The following is a 15,635-nucleotide window of genomic DNA, read 5'->3' as shown; positions in this document are numbered from 1 at the left end:
ACAGTGGTCAAAGAGTTGTGGTGACTTTGAAAACTGGGTATATCAGTTCATGTGATATTGCGTTAACAAGAAACAGGACATACATACAGATGGACAGACAGATGGACAATGTATTCTGCATTGCAGCAGGGGACAACAAAATTCATATCTTGGTCTAGCCCAAACATGCACATATAGGGATCATGCTTGACGTGTACCATGTTTTATGAAGCTAGCATGTATAGCTTAAAAGATCTTCTCCGGACAAACCCACAACCTGAGTCATGTTTCTATGAAAACTGCAAAAAATATCTGGGCACTAATAACCAAAAGGCACATCTAGGGATCATGCTTGACATATGTACTAAGTTTGATGAAGCTAGCATGTATAGTTTGGACAATCTGTGCCAGACAAGATGACATCCTTATCATCTGTCATAGTAAGTCTTATTCACGTTTCCCTTGAAACTGCAAAAAATGAAATTAATATCTGGGTCTAATACCCCCAAGGCACATCTAGGGATCATGCTTGACACGTGTACCAGGTTTGGTTAAGCTATCTCAAACAGTTTAGGGGATATGCTTTGGAAAAAGTATGCGGACAATACAGTATGTATGGATGGAATTCATTTCTATGTGACCCGCAACTTCATTAATGCAGGGTATAATGAATAGTAGTTCCACCAAAACATATCCAGCAAACTTTGTCACACTCAGTTACTGTACATACTACACATCTAAGACAGTAATCTTACGCTGCCAAGCTGATGTCAGTAGGCCAAGGATTGTAAACTTAGCTATGTTGGTGCTATTTCCTACATAGAGTTGCGTCACATAGCAAAACCAGAAACCTGTTACGGTGTTTATCATCAATCCTTTAGGGTTTCACCACGCTGGTAAACATCCTTGGCGGTTTTCCCACATAACACTGACAATGCATATGGAATACTGTTCCACTGGCATTAATCAAACCCATCATCACAGGTATCCTGCCCCACATAAAAATGTCAACACAAATGAACAATTCTCACAACCTTTATTTCATCCTTTCTGCAGCTGTATACAAAATATGGAACATGACAACAATGTCAGCTTAACATGACCGTCAATGTAGTACATGGCCTTTGCTATAGCACCTTGACTTACTACAAGACTCCAAACTGAACATAAGCACACCTTCTGGTTACTCAGTACAACTTCCGCCAGGCGTGCAGTGTTGAAGGAAGCCCCTTATTAACATGCTTCTGTGGTACACTTATGGTACATTAGTATACATCTTTAAGGTCATTCCCCCGATACAGATCCAATCAATTCATGCACATCACAATAGTGTTAAAACGCACAATTTCATAGTTTCTATGTACTGGTATACATTTGAGTAATAAAATGAGCAATTACGGCAATACTGTGTGCTTAATGGAATGAATGATTTAACATTGTATTAACACTTATCAAAAGTGAGTGAGGATTAAATTGAGCAAAACTGAGTAAATAACAAAACAGTCTGTGTATTATAGACTTAGGCCAGTTTGTGTTTTGGTATGTTACTGTCATGTACTCTTATTGAATTAAAAAAGGCCTAGGAAAACTCTTTTCTAGTTTCTAGTTTCTGGATCCAATGAATACAAAATACACACACAGGATTTTGGACTGCTTACAGTAAAGATCACTTGGACAACAAGAGCACTTCACGAAATCTTTATAGGGCTGCTAAAACAAATATTTATCAAACAATATACAGTAATACTTGTACAGCTGGTACATTACACTTGTGCATTTTCCGTTATTTTCTCATTAAGATTTGTAACTCCCTCCCCACTACAAAACCACATGGCCACAAAACGAAGATATACATACAAGATAACGACTTGCACAAGAAAATAACACACTCAAAGGTTGAACATAAATATTGGAAATGGGAACAGAAGTGTAACATTTACAAATTTTCCAATACAAACAAAGTAACATGCCTGAAATAAAAGTATCTGGATTGACAATGTTTTACCTGACCAGATATTACAGGATCAGTAGATGGCAAAATGACTCTCTTGGAATGACTTGTAGAGAAAACAAACTGTAAGGGATGGAACCTTGTTTACTTATTTATAAACAACAGTAGAAAATATATTACAATGTCCTCTGACAAGAACCTTAAGTCTTGAAAGTGGAGAATACATGGATATGCATCCTCTTTGTGGCATTGAAAAGAACAAGCTGCAATATCTTTGGGGAGAATGAACATTCCATCACTTTGCTTAACTGAGAGATTAATGAAGGTTTCCTTATTAAACCAATCAATTCAAACTTGTTGGGACTACATATCAACAGTCAATTTGTAAATTTGATTGAATGCCCTACTGACAGCTAAATGTGATTATATATTTGCATGGATGAATATACAGCGGAAGATTCTTGTATGGCCATTTATAGGCTGATTTTAAACAGCGGATGATTCTCTGATGGCTGTTGATTGGCTGATGAAAAATTGCAAGATTTTTCACAAGCAAGTTAGTGATGTCAGTGCTGGAGCATTTTACTCTTGAGCAGCCATTTTGGAATAAAGATTCTTGCACACCTTGAAGAGACATTTGAAGGAGAGACATATCATCCGGATGCTCCACAACTTATTGAGTCACAGCAGTTAATATTTCATCTTGTATTGAAGACAGATAAAAACCAAACATTATGCTCATGTTTTGACTCAAGCAAGAGATAATGTCACATCATATTATGTTAACAAATGCTTATGTTGACAATGTTTCAACTTATGCCATGGTGCCAAAGAGTCAGCGTCTTCCATATTCCGACTATGCATTTTCCTTTCACAGAACTATCAATGAATTTACAGAACCCTTCAACAGCTCCAAAACCTGTGATAACAGAAGCAAGAGTGCTAGTAACAGTCTCTTGTTCCATCATTTCTTTATTTTTGTTATGAACAGACATCCTTAATATCAGGCACCATAGTCTTATTTCTGCAGCATCCTGTCTCTGAAGACTGTGCCCCAATGAAACCAGCTGTTATGAGTTCACAGACTAAGGCGACATCTGTCCACACATTCTCACAAGTTATCACAATCAGCTCATGGAAACTTGGGTCCTGTTGTCATGGTGACAGATCCAACTCAGAGGCATTGATTAAATTTTCCGTCTCCCAAACGTATGTTTCATTAAGAAATTCATCAAAGGATTTGTTCGTAACAATGCTTTTCACAGCTCCCCAAGTGAATCGAAAACTGGAAAAGAGCATGACAAAGACATTAGTTCATTTGTGTTATAAAGAAATTTGGTTAATCAATCCCCTTTTCTAATGCATGTTGAAAACCGACCAAAACATGTTTCTTGATACCCAGGCCAGGGAACGCGAATTTTCAATGGATTTGTGGATTATTTCTATAGCAACTGTTCAGCATGGTAAGGTCTTGATCACACAGATCCTGCTGTGATAATCAGTGTGTGTCAACACATTAAACAACATTCAGTCAGCTGCCCATGTTTCCAATTAGTATTAGTTTGGCTGCCAAATATGGTATGAAATGAATATGAAGTCATAAATTTAAAATGTTAAGTACAGTTAAGCTCTTAACATCATCCGAACATAGAAAAACATGTTGAGTATACGCATCCTTTATATACATGTACTGCCCATCAAAAGTTGAGACTCACTTAAAGCACTCACTAAATGTAATATATATATATAGTCTGGTTCATAATTATTGAGAATTTTTCTTCTTACTTTGAGCTATCCTAACACCTCAACTGATTCACTGATACTTAAAACTAAGTAATGGTATAAGGGAGGTAACTCATCTTGGCCTACTGAGTATAGTACAAATAGAGTTACCTCCCCTGAATTTGTAGCAGACGTCATTTTCCTCAGCACTGTCAACAATGTCTGCTGAAGATAAAAGAAGGTTGATTTTTGAGTTGTGTAATCAAGGAATTGATGATGTAAATACATTGGCAGAGAGAACAGGAACTCCTCTTTCTACTGTGTATAGGATTAGGAAGAATTTTAAAGAGGGAAAGGATTTTGGGCACCAGAAAGGAGCAGGGAGACCCAGAAAATTGGACTTCTCAGATCGCGTCCGGCTGGGAATTTTAGCGTCTAAAAAGCAAAGGGCAAGCATCTCCAACATCAGGTATGAAATGATAGAAAGGGGATCAACAGTTGGATCAAAATCTACAGTTAGAAGAAATTTGATTGATCTTGGATGGAAGAAAAAGACTGGAATTCCTTCTCCTCTCATGAAACAAGAACATAAAGACAGGTGTGTTGAGTGGTGTTTGGCACATGAAAACTTTGACTGGGAAAATGTGATTTTTACTGATGAAAGCTCAATATGGGTATATCCCAATAATGTGAAAATATGGACAAAGTCTGCGTCAGCACCGTTGTATCGACGACCTAAATACAGCCCAAAGTTTCATGTATGGGGAGGGATATCTTTATTAGGAACGACCCCGCTGTGTGTGTTTGAGGGAAATCTGACAAGTCAACGCTACACTAACATATTAGATAATTTTCTCCTTCCAAGTGCACATGTGTTTTATGGAAATGACTGGATTTTGCAGCAAGATAATGATCCTAAACACACTGCAAAACATGCCAAGCAGTGGTTTCAGGAGAAAAATGTGACTGCATTACCATTTCCTGCATATAGTCCTGACTTAAATCCCATTGAGAACATTTGGGGGATGATGAAGGAATGTGTGAATCAAAAGGGGTTGACAAAAATTGAAGACATGAAGAGAGAAGTGGTCCGATACTGGGACAGCATAACTCACGAGACACTAACCTCTCTGATAGGAAGTATGCCTACCCGTCTTAGACTGTGCCGTGAAGCTCAAGGAGACTTGATAAAATATTAAATTGTTACCTACACAACATGAAAAGGTCAGTTCACTTTCACAATACATTCAATTTTATCTGATTTGTTCTTGTTTAATAATATGAAATGCTTTAGCTATTCTCAATAATTTTGAACCATACTGTATATATATGTGTGTGGTTACATCGAAGATGAATTTCTCCACTAATTTGGGGGAATCAACAGCAAACCCTATGCAGATAAATTGCATGAGGGATCATGCGTAAAATTAATGTACAGCATGTGCAAATATTGTGCATGTGAACACATCAATTCATGTGTAAACAGTACCTTTAAACAGCTGACTGAAGTAAGTGGCTACATTTACACTAGTGAGTCTAAATTTTCGATGGGTAGTATAATACAGCAGAAGTAATTATCAGATGTCATTAATGAAAATTGCTCAAAGATTATCAGTGTAAATTTTATATATTTTTTGTCTTACCTCCTCATAAAAAGATTATATTTTTTAATCAGGAACTGTATTATTTTTTCTATTGAAGTCCTCTTTTTCCTTGATTCCTCTGCTTTCTTGGCTGCAAGAGCCTCCTTGTACTGGTCAAGCATAGGGTCTTGCTGAAACCTGGTCAGTGTTATGTTGGCCTGGCTGTCTGCAAACACAAACAGTTAGGGTACATCGTGAGGTGCAAGTACAGTGTCAGAACATACTGTAGGTTGCAAGTACAGTGTCAGAACATATTGTAAGGTTGCAAGTACAGTGTCAGAACATACTGGAAGGTTGCAAGTACAGTGTCAGAACATACTGTAGGATGCAAGTACAGTGTCAGAACATACTGTAGGTTGCAAGTACAGTGTCAGAACATACTGGAAGGTTGCAAGTACAGTGTCAGAACATACTGGAAGGTTGCGAGTACAGTGTCAGAACATATTGTAAGGTTGCGAGTACAGTGTCAGAACATACTGTAGGTTGCAAGTACAGAGTCAGAACATATTGTAAGGTTGCAAGTACAGTGTCAGAACATACTGGAAGATTGCAAGTACAGTGTCAGGACATGCTGTAGGTTGCAAGTACAGTGTCAGAACATACTGTAGGTTGCAAGTACAGTGTCAGAACATATTGTAAGGTTGCGAGTACAGTGTCAGAACATACTGTAGGTTGCAAGTACAGAGTCAGAACATACTGTAAGGTTGCAAGTACAGTGTCAGAACATACTGGAAGATTGCAAGTACAGTGTCAGGACATGCTGTAGGTTGCAAGTACAGTGTCAGAACATACTGTAGGTTGCAAGTACAGTGTAAGAACATACTGTAAGGTTGCGAGTACAGTGTCAGAACATACTGTAGGTTGCAAGTACAGAGTCAGAACATACTGTAGGTTGCAAGTACAGTGTCAGAACATACTGTAGGTTGCAAGTACAGTGTCAGAACATACTGTAGGTTGCAAGTACAGTGTCAGAACATACTGTAAGGTTGCAAGTACAGTGTCAGAACATACTGTAGGTTGCAAGTACAGAGTCAGAACATATTGTAAGGTTGCAAGTACAGTGTCGGAACATACTGGAAGGTTGCAAGTACAGTGTCAGAACATACTGTAGGTTGCGAGTACAGTGTCAGAACATACTGTAAGGTTGCAAGTACAGTGTCAGAACATACTGGAAGGTTGCAAGTACAGTGTCAGAACATATTGTAGGTTGCAAGTACAGTGTCAGAACATACTGTAGGTTGCAAGTACAGTGTCAGAACATACTGTAGGTTGCGAGTACAGTGTCAGAACATACTGTAGGTTGCAAGTACAGTGCTAAGACACTGACACTCTTAAACTGGCCACCTACCTGAATCATTGTGGTCTGTGCTGGAGATGGCATTCTCATACTTGGTGAGGTTCTCCAGGAACTCCACTTCTGTAGTGTTGACGTAGATGTACATATAGCAGGAGGATGTTGTTGAGACCGTGTACACATTGTGGAACTGCCCTGGAGGAACCTGCAACATCACGTAGTTAAACGAAAGTGAATCTCCTTATTCACCAATCTCTTATTAAGAATGAGGACAATTTTTATGGATATGCAACTTATTTTTTTCTGCATAGGCATGGTGGACAAGCTGTCTAAGGTGCCACACAAGTAAGCGAAAGGTGCTTGGATTGATCCCCACTTGTGACTGGGTGTTAAAGCCTAGGAGTTCACATTACTTGACGGGTCTTTCAGTGTTGTCACAACAGCTGGTGTGCAGTACACAGCCCTGTGCACTTAAAAGAACCCACTCATCCGATAATATGTGACCAGATGGTGGACACACAATCATGGACAGAGACATGGAAGTTGCAGGTATTGTAACTTGCAGTGTCACCGGACAAAATACTGTGACCAAGTGTCCCAGTCCTTGGGAACCTTGTGAGGCTCTGTGAAAACATGCTGTGCTTATCAGGTTGCATGAGTTGAATACTCCCCAGGGAGTTGGTTAAAAGAAGGCCAGAAAAAAAGACATTCCTTGATCAAGGGAACACTTCAGCACCTTGAGCATGTACTTGTGCAGGCTATGTAAATATATTTGTGTGCTATATAAGTATACTATAGGTAATGCTTCCACAAAGATTCTAATGTCGAAACATTGCCTATACAGGCAAAAATGACTTGTATAGTCTGGTTCATAATTATTGAGAATTTTTCTTCTTACTTTGAGCTATCCTAACACCTCAACTGATTCACTGATACTTAAAACTAAGTAATGGTATAAGGGAGGTAACTCATCTTGGCCTACTGAGTATAGTACAATTAGAGTTACCTCCCCTGAATTTGTAGCAGACGTCATTTTCCTCAGCACTGTCAACAATGTCTGCTGAAGATAAAAGAAGGTTGATTTTTGAGTTGTGTAATCAAGGAATTGATGATGTAAATACATTGGCAGAGAGAACAGGAACTCCTCTTTCTACTGTGTATAGGATTAGGAAGAATTTTAAAGAGGGAAAGGATTTTGGGCACCAGAAAGGAGCAGGGAGACCCAGAAAATTGGACTTCTCAGATCGCGTCCGGCTGGGAATTTTAGCGTCTAAAAAGCAAAGGGCAAGCATCTCCAACATCAGGTATGAAATGATAGAAAGGGGATCAACAGTTGTATCAAAATCTACAGTTAGAAGAAATTTGATTGATCTTGGATGGGAGAAAAAGACTGGAATTCCTTCTCCTCTCATGAAACAAGAACATAAAGACAGGCGTGTTGAGTGGTGTTTGGCACATGAAAACTTTGACTGGGAAAATGTGATTTTTACTGATGAAAGCTCAATATGGGTATATCCCAATAATGTGAAAATATGGACAAAGTCTGCGTCAGCACCGTTGTATCGACGACCTAAATACAGCCCAAAGTTTCATGTATGGGGAGGGATATCCTTATTAGGAATGACCCCGCTGTGTGTGTTTGAGGGAAATCTGACAAGTCAACGCTACACTAACATATTAGATAATTTTCTCCTTCCAAGTGCACATGTGTTTTATGGAAATGACTGGATTTTGCAGCAAGATAATGATCCTAAACACACTGCAAAACATGCCAAGCAGTGGATTCAGGAGAAAAATGTGACTGCATTACCATTTCCTGCATATAGTCCTGACTTAAATCCCATTGAGAACATTTGGGGGATGATGAAGGAATGTGTGAATCAAAAGGGGTTGACAAAAATTGAAGACATGAAGAGAGAAGTGGTCCGATACTGGGACAGCATAACCCACGAGACACTAACCTCTCTAATAGGAAGTATGCCTACCCGTCTTAGACTGTGCCGTGAAGCTCAAGGAGACTTGATAAAATATTAAATTGTTACCTACACAACATGAAAAGGTCAGTTCACTTTCACAATACATTCAATTTTATCTGATTTGTTCTCGTTTAATAATATGAAATGCTTTAGCTATTCTGAATAATTTTGAACCATACTGTATATCTGCAAAAATTGTCCTCCTCCTTCATCTCCTAAGCTTCTATAATGCCAATCAAAGAAGTTGATCTCTCATTACACCAATCTAACCAGACAATCAAAGCTGTTGCATGTGTATTTTGATTTGACCGACTGAACTGACAGTAGTCCCCATGTTCATGTGATGTTACTATCACAGGTTTTCTGAAACATGGTACAGTGGGCTAAACAACCAGCAAGAGAACTACAAGTTCCAATTCCAAACTAACTACCCTTGACAGGTAAATTTAAAAAAAAAAAAAATAAAATAAAATACTGTAAATCACAAATTTTTTGCGTCATGATATTTGTGAGAGTGGTGACCAACAGACATTTTTACATCACAATACTTTTGCGACTTGCTTAATTCTCAAAACATAGTTTAGTTCGACAGTTTCAAAGCTTACTTGCATCTGAAAGTTCTATCTGAAGTAAATCCAATCACATATTAGTTTGGCACTAATCTTGAACACCATTCAGTGGAGTACTTCCGTATGTATGCTATCAGTGATGTTTTCCCCAAAACAACACTTGCAGCTAGGCCAGATAAGCTTAAAACAGTTCTTAGGGACTAAATTAAATGGAATGACTCTAATAAATTGGCACTGATGAAGGATCAGTTTAGTCAGTGTCGGCGAAGCTGTTGATCTCCAGATATGTGTCATGAAACCTATTGGATGGTCTCAGCCTTTCAAACTGTCTCTAAGAAATGTCCGTTGCGTGGCTGGCGCCTGTCTGGACTATCAGACGTACTGATTGAGTGACTTTTGTTCAGGTATCCATTGTTTGACATGTGACACGTGAGTATGAGTAATGCTAGTACTTAGTCATTCTTCACGCTGTTGTCATTGCTTAATATATGTATTGTCTAGATCTATTGTTAATTATATGAACTGGTGAATTATAAAGCGAAGATAGGGCAGGTTGTTTGCTGATTATTCATTGCATTCTACGAGCAAATTGCGTCATGATATTTTTGTGAGCTCAAGTCATTCGCAATTTTCACAAAAATATCATGCTCGCAAAAATTTAATGATTTACAGTAATAATAATAATCAAAAAAAAAAAAAAAAATTAAAAACTAATACTAATCATGAAAAAAAATAAAATAAAAATACCACGAGGTGTTTTAATATGCATTATGTTAAGATCCTTAACCTGCAGTGGTAAATTTCCAACAGGTATACTGCAGGCAAATATACCCATGGAACATGCCATATATCAGACACCATCCATATAGTATAAGTTATAATTTGTTGATAATGAAATAAGCACTCTGAATGAAGAATGAAATAGAGAGGGATCTAATTTCCAGCTTTGTTGTTATGCATAACTGTGTTAGTCAAGACACAAAGATAACCCAGGGTAAGCCCTGCTTGGTGGAACCCTCTACTCACCTGCATAGTCTCTCCTTCCATCAGTGTATAGTTGACTCGGTCCTCCACTAACTCCACAACCACTCTTCCCTTCAGCACAGTGATGGACGTGTTCCCCAGATCCTCCTGTACATAGTTCTCCAGGAACAGACCTCCACACATACATACATCAGTTACAATTTGACCCTCAGGCATGTGAGAAGCCAATGATGATGGGTTGTATCTAAGATTAGTCAGCTCTACTCCTTGGAGTTGCAGCACCATACTTATAATCATAGTTACTAGGATTGACTACTGAGGGAGACTACTATTGCGATAATCATAGGCTATCATGACAAACTATTGCAATACTACTGCAATAGACTTTTTCTCCTTGAATTGTCTCATCTGAAGTAATTTCCCAAATGAATGTATAGTTTAAATGAAATTAAAAATGCTGATGCAGTTTCAGGCTCTTTTTGATAACTGATTAAAAACTTGAAACCAAGATCAATAAACAGTTACTGGTAACACGTGTGGATTGTTCAAATTCAAAGTGAATAAATCTGGCACTTCATGTATTTTGCACTGCGCCATTATCAATGGAAGTCAATAGCTAAACTTTCGATAGTCACAAATATTATCAATGCATCAATAGGTTTTTGTTTCTGCCATCAACTAGTTGCTATCAAAGACTCAACAACTGAAATGCATCGACAATTCAATCCTTTGTTACAGCCCTAACAGCCCTCTATCAAAGTGGTGAACATGACATTATTTCAGAATTTCCTTACATGCAGACATTCCATGATAATAACCTATATCTTAATGATTTGAGGTATTGATATGTCTACACATCAACCCTCCAGCTGATGCTGTCTACCTGGGAAGTCTGCTACAAAGACAACATCAGTGTGGTTGGTGGAGTTGTGTAGTGATGATTGTATTTCCGCCAACTTTCCCCGCCAGTCAGACAAATCTATCAACAGAGGCATCGTCCATGCTGTGGCCTGGAAGGGGTTCCAGTTCGCTGACAGTATGTCCTCGCGAGGGTCAAACATTCTGACAACAAATACCAGTACATATCATTTACAACCTACTTACTGCAAATGGTTTTTAAAGCATTGCTCAGGAAAATAGCACCAAGTTGAAGTCAAATTTGTTGTCATGGAAATGCCGGAAAAGAAAAAAAAAGAATTATTCAGAATTACCAAACTGTCAAACTGAATCAGATCACCACCAGTCCTATCTATATACCAAGTTTGAAGAATAAATAGGTCACAGTTTTTACGTTCTGCTCCTGAAAAGACGACTGTGCACAGGCTACTGAATGGCAAGAGGTGAAGGAAATGTTTTGAACCTCTGTTGGAATCGGTCATTGATGGACTTCCAGATGTCAAAGTGCAGGGCAACATTGGTGATGTTGTAGCGCTGTAGGTGACTGGCAATACATTGGGAGTACTGCTTTAACATATCTGCATGGGAACTCCAGCGACGAGAACCAGAAAATGCCTGGACAAAGAACAAGAAATATCACACAGACCATAAACCAAGTACTTCTAAATGGATAAGAAGATGAAATAACGAACAAATTACTGTGATGTATGTGGCAGCTCTACTCCCTCCTCACACACTGCTGTTGACTTACATTAGGGTTGAGATAGCCCTGTTCCCCAGTGTCCCTGTTGACGTAGGTGATGCGGACGTGTTGCACAGACCATGAGTGGATCATCATGTCCCAGGAGTAACCGTACAAGCCATTTGTCCAGTTGTTGTAACCCTGTCATAGACAACCATAGTACTTAACAACTATCACAGTTCATACAACAGTTTTCTGTGAATGAGAAAATAACCTATTTGACAAGGTTATCTTGTGTCAAGACGTCCACTTACACATATCTGAATAAAGGAATAAAAGCTTTACAATCTGTTAATATAAAGACTGTGATAGTTTGAATGCAACAGTCATAATGATAGTGTTTGTGAGACAGCAGCTGATCACCTGACTTGGTGAGACTCTGAGTAGTGGACCACCTACCTTGGTGAGACTGAGATAGCGAAGGACCACCTACCTTGGTAAGACTGAGGGGTAGTGGATCACCTACCTTGTTGAGACTGTGGGAGTAGTGGACCACCTACCTTGATGAGACTGAGGGGTAGTGGACCACCTACCTTGTTGAGACTGAGGGGTAGTGGATCACCTACCTTGATGAGACTGAGGGGTAGTGGACCATCTACCTTGATGAGACTGTGGGAGTGGAGGACCACCTACCTTGATGAGACTGAGGGGTAGTGGATCACCTACCTTGGTGAGACTGAGGGGTAGTGGACCACTTACCTTGGTGAGACTGAGGGGTAGTGGACCACCTACCTTGTTGAGACTGTGGGAGTAGTGGACCACCTACCTTGTTGAGACTGTGGGAGTAGTGGACCACCTACCTTGATGAGACTGTGGGAGTAGTGGACCACCTACCTTGATGAGACTGAGGGGTAGTGGACCAACTACCTTGTTGAGACTGAGGGGTAGTGGATCACCTACCTTGATGAGACTGAGGGGTAGTGGACCACCTACCTTGTTAAGACTGTGGGAGTGGAGGACCACCTACCTTGATGAGACTGAGGGGTAGTGGATCACCTACCTTGGTGAGACTGAGGGGTAGTGGACCACTTACCTTGGTGAGACTATGGGAGTAGTGGACCATCTACCTTGGTGAGACGGAGGGGTAGTGGATCACCTACCTTGGTGAGACTGAGGGGTAGTGGATCACCTACCTTGATGAGACTGTGGGAGTGGAGGACCACCTACCTTGATGAGACTCAGGGGTAGTGGATCACCTACCTTGGTGAGACTGAGGGGTAGTGGACCACTTACCTTGGTGAGACTATGGGAGTAGTGGACCATCTACCTTGGTGAGATGGAGGGGTAGTGGATCACCTACCTTGGTGAGACTGAGGGGTAGTGGATCACCTACCTTGGTGAGACTGAGGGGTAGTGGACCACTTACCTTGTTGAGACTGTGGGAGTAGTGGACCACCTACCTTGATGAGACTGAGGGGTAGTGGACCACCTACCTTGATGAGACTGTGGGAGTGGAGGACCACCTACCTTGTTGAGACTGAGGGGTAGTGGATCACCTACCTTGTTGAGACTGAGGGGTAGTGGACCACTTACCTTGGTGAGACTATGGGAGTAGTGGACCATCTACCTTGGTGAGACTGAGGGGTAGTGGACCACCTACCTTGGTGAGACTGTGGGAGTAGTGGACCACCTACCTTGATGAGACTGAGGGGTAGTGGACCACCTACCTTGGTGAGACTGTGGGAGTAAGGCAGGAAGAGCTGGCTTAAGATGATGCAGAGGGTGAAGATGCTGGATGTCTTGTGGTACAGAGATGGTTTGGTTGGAGAGGCAGCTCCAAGCACAAACACACTTGAGGGCGACTTCCTTGAGTCCTGTACAGCAACACACGAGTAAGAGAGATAAAATTTATTGTCACTTTGGCAATAACAACACAAATGAAGAATCTCAAACAATGACAATGAATAATTGACACTGTTAAACACAAATGAACACATGTGAAGATCTGGGTTAGAGTATTTATCTTCAGTGACCCATGCTTGCTGTAAGAGGTGACTCAAATGATCTGATGGTCAGACTAGCTGACTTGGTTGACACATGTCATTGGTTCTCAACTGCACAGCTGTTGCTGTTGATCACTGGATTGTCTGGTCCAGACTCAATTATTTACAGATCACTGCCATATAGTGGGAATATTGCTAAGCACGGCATAAAACTAATATCACTCACTCACTCACACAAATTTGGATGCAAACGAATAAGTGTTGTTTCAGTTGTTGCTAGTGACAATTAAGGAGCAGGAAACCAGTGGTAAACAGTAACAGCACAGGCTCAAACTGGTGCAAGTACTATTCATATTCAACAGCCACAGAATCTACCCAATCACCAGTCTGTTACCTTGACCTTTGATAGCCACAGTACAATCAGTGGATGTGGTAGAATTTATCCGTATATGTTTGTTGGGGTAAATACATCTCATGTGTGGAAAAAAACTGTGTTTTATTATAATGAGAACACAGACCTTGTCCTTGAATTGATCTGTACCAAAGCTTTTCAAAGCCCTAAAGAGTGAGTGAGTTTATTTTTATTTATATCGCTTTAGCCAATATTCTTGCAATATCATGGAACCAGAAATGGGCTGCACACATTGTACCCATGTGGAGAATCGAGCAGTAGTACTTTTGGTGACGATTAAACACTAATACCACCCCAAAGCAAGAATGTACATTAAATATATACCTCCTGTCAAAGTGTAAAACAATACTCTTTCTTGTAGCCTTTTCAGTCCATGTGCACAGACAAGCCCCAGTGTCTATTTAAGTGGAGTCAATATGAATCATTAATGTCAATAATGTTTGAGTAGCATTCATTCATAAAACAACTGGCGGCAGTAAAAAACTTCCCACTGTCATATTCCACAGGGCAGCTCAATGGTGTTCATGTGATGTTAAATATTCATTCCTCGCACACTACACTGGAGCCATGGAAGACTTTGAGTCACGAAAGCTTCACTCAGTTCCAATTTCATTTGTGGATCATACTGACCTTATCTGGTTTGACATCCTCTTTGTTGTACAGACAATGGCTGCTGGTTTGAATGTCTTCATCATCAGGGGAGAATACTCTCAGTGATGGAGGCACCTTTCTGAACATCCGTCGTGGCCAGTCAGCGTAACAGAAAACTTGTTGTGTGGCAAGCATCATCCACGAGAACATACCTTAATGGGAAATTAACCTCTTTCAAAAGGTAATCTTGTGTCAAGACATAATGTTACACATATCTGAATAAAGGAATAAAAGTAAAGACTGTGATTGTCTGAATGCAGCAGACATGCTAACAGTGTTTGCGAGACTAAGGGGTAGTGGACCACGAACCTTGGTGAGACTGTGGGCCACCTACCTTGGTATGACTCAGGGTAGTGCACCACCAACCTTGAGACTGATGGTAGTTCAACACCCTGAGGGGTAGTGGACCACTAACCTTGGTGAGACTGTGGGCCACCTACCTTGGTGAGACTGTGGGCCACCTACCTTGGTGAGACACATGGTAGTTCAACTCCCTGAGGGGTAGTGGACCACTAACCTTGGTGAGACTGTGGGCCACCTACCTTGGTGAGACACATGGTAGTTCAACACCCTGAGGGGTAGTGGACCACTAACCTTGGTGAGACTGTGGGCCACCTACCTTGGTGAGACACATGGTAGTTCAACTCACTGAGGGGTAGTGGACCACTAACCTTGGTGAGACTGTGGGCCACCTACCTTGGTGAGACACATGGTAGTTCAACACCCTGAGGGGTAGTGGACCACTAACCTTGGTGAGACTGTGGGCCACCTACCTTGGTGAGACACATGGTAGTTCAACTCCCTGAGGGGTAGTGGACCACTAACCTTGGTGAGACTGTGGGCCACCTACCTTGGTGAGACACATGGTAGTT

The 15,635-nt window shown here is 40.5% G+C and overlaps 1 protein-coding gene across 3 annotated transcripts in view; it reads right to left on the bottom strand.

Moving 5' to 3' along the window:
* Positions 1–998: 998 nt before the first annotated feature.
* The window catches only part of LOC137285101 (vitamin K-dependent gamma-carboxylase-like), an 81,966-nt gene continuing 67,329 nt past the window's right edge, over positions 999–15,635 (bottom strand). For all 3 annotated transcript variants that reach the window (XM_067817308.1, XM_067817309.1, XM_067817307.1), the window contains exons 8-16: positions 14,743–14,915; positions 13,425–13,571; positions 11,767–11,898; positions 11,479–11,630; positions 11,002–11,180; positions 10,161–10,291; positions 6,644–6,794; positions 5,296–5,461; positions 999–3,215 (exon numbers count right to left, since the gene is read on the bottom strand). In XM_067817308.1, the coding sequence (XP_067673409.1) occupies positions 3,086–3,215; positions 5,296–5,461; positions 6,644–6,794; positions 10,161–10,291; positions 11,002–11,180; positions 11,479–11,630; positions 11,767–11,898; positions 13,425–13,571; positions 14,743–14,915 (1,361 nt within the window). In that variant the 3' untranslated portion in view covers positions 999–3,085. The remainder of the gene's footprint in view (positions 3,216–5,295; positions 5,462–6,643; positions 6,795–10,160; positions 10,292–11,001; positions 11,181–11,478; positions 11,631–11,766; positions 11,899–13,424; positions 13,572–14,742; positions 14,916–15,635) is intronic.

Source organism: Haliotis asinina, chromosome 5 (genome assembly GCF_037392515.1).
Source record: "Haliotis asinina isolate JCU_RB_2024 chromosome 5, JCU_Hal_asi_v2, whole genome shotgun sequence".
In the NCBI taxonomy this organism is placed as follows: domain Eukaryota; kingdom Metazoa; phylum Mollusca; class Gastropoda; order Lepetellida; family Haliotidae; genus Haliotis; species Haliotis asinina.
The sequence above is the reverse complement of the archived record's forward strand: the minus strand, read 5'-3'. Positions and strand labels throughout refer to the sequence as shown.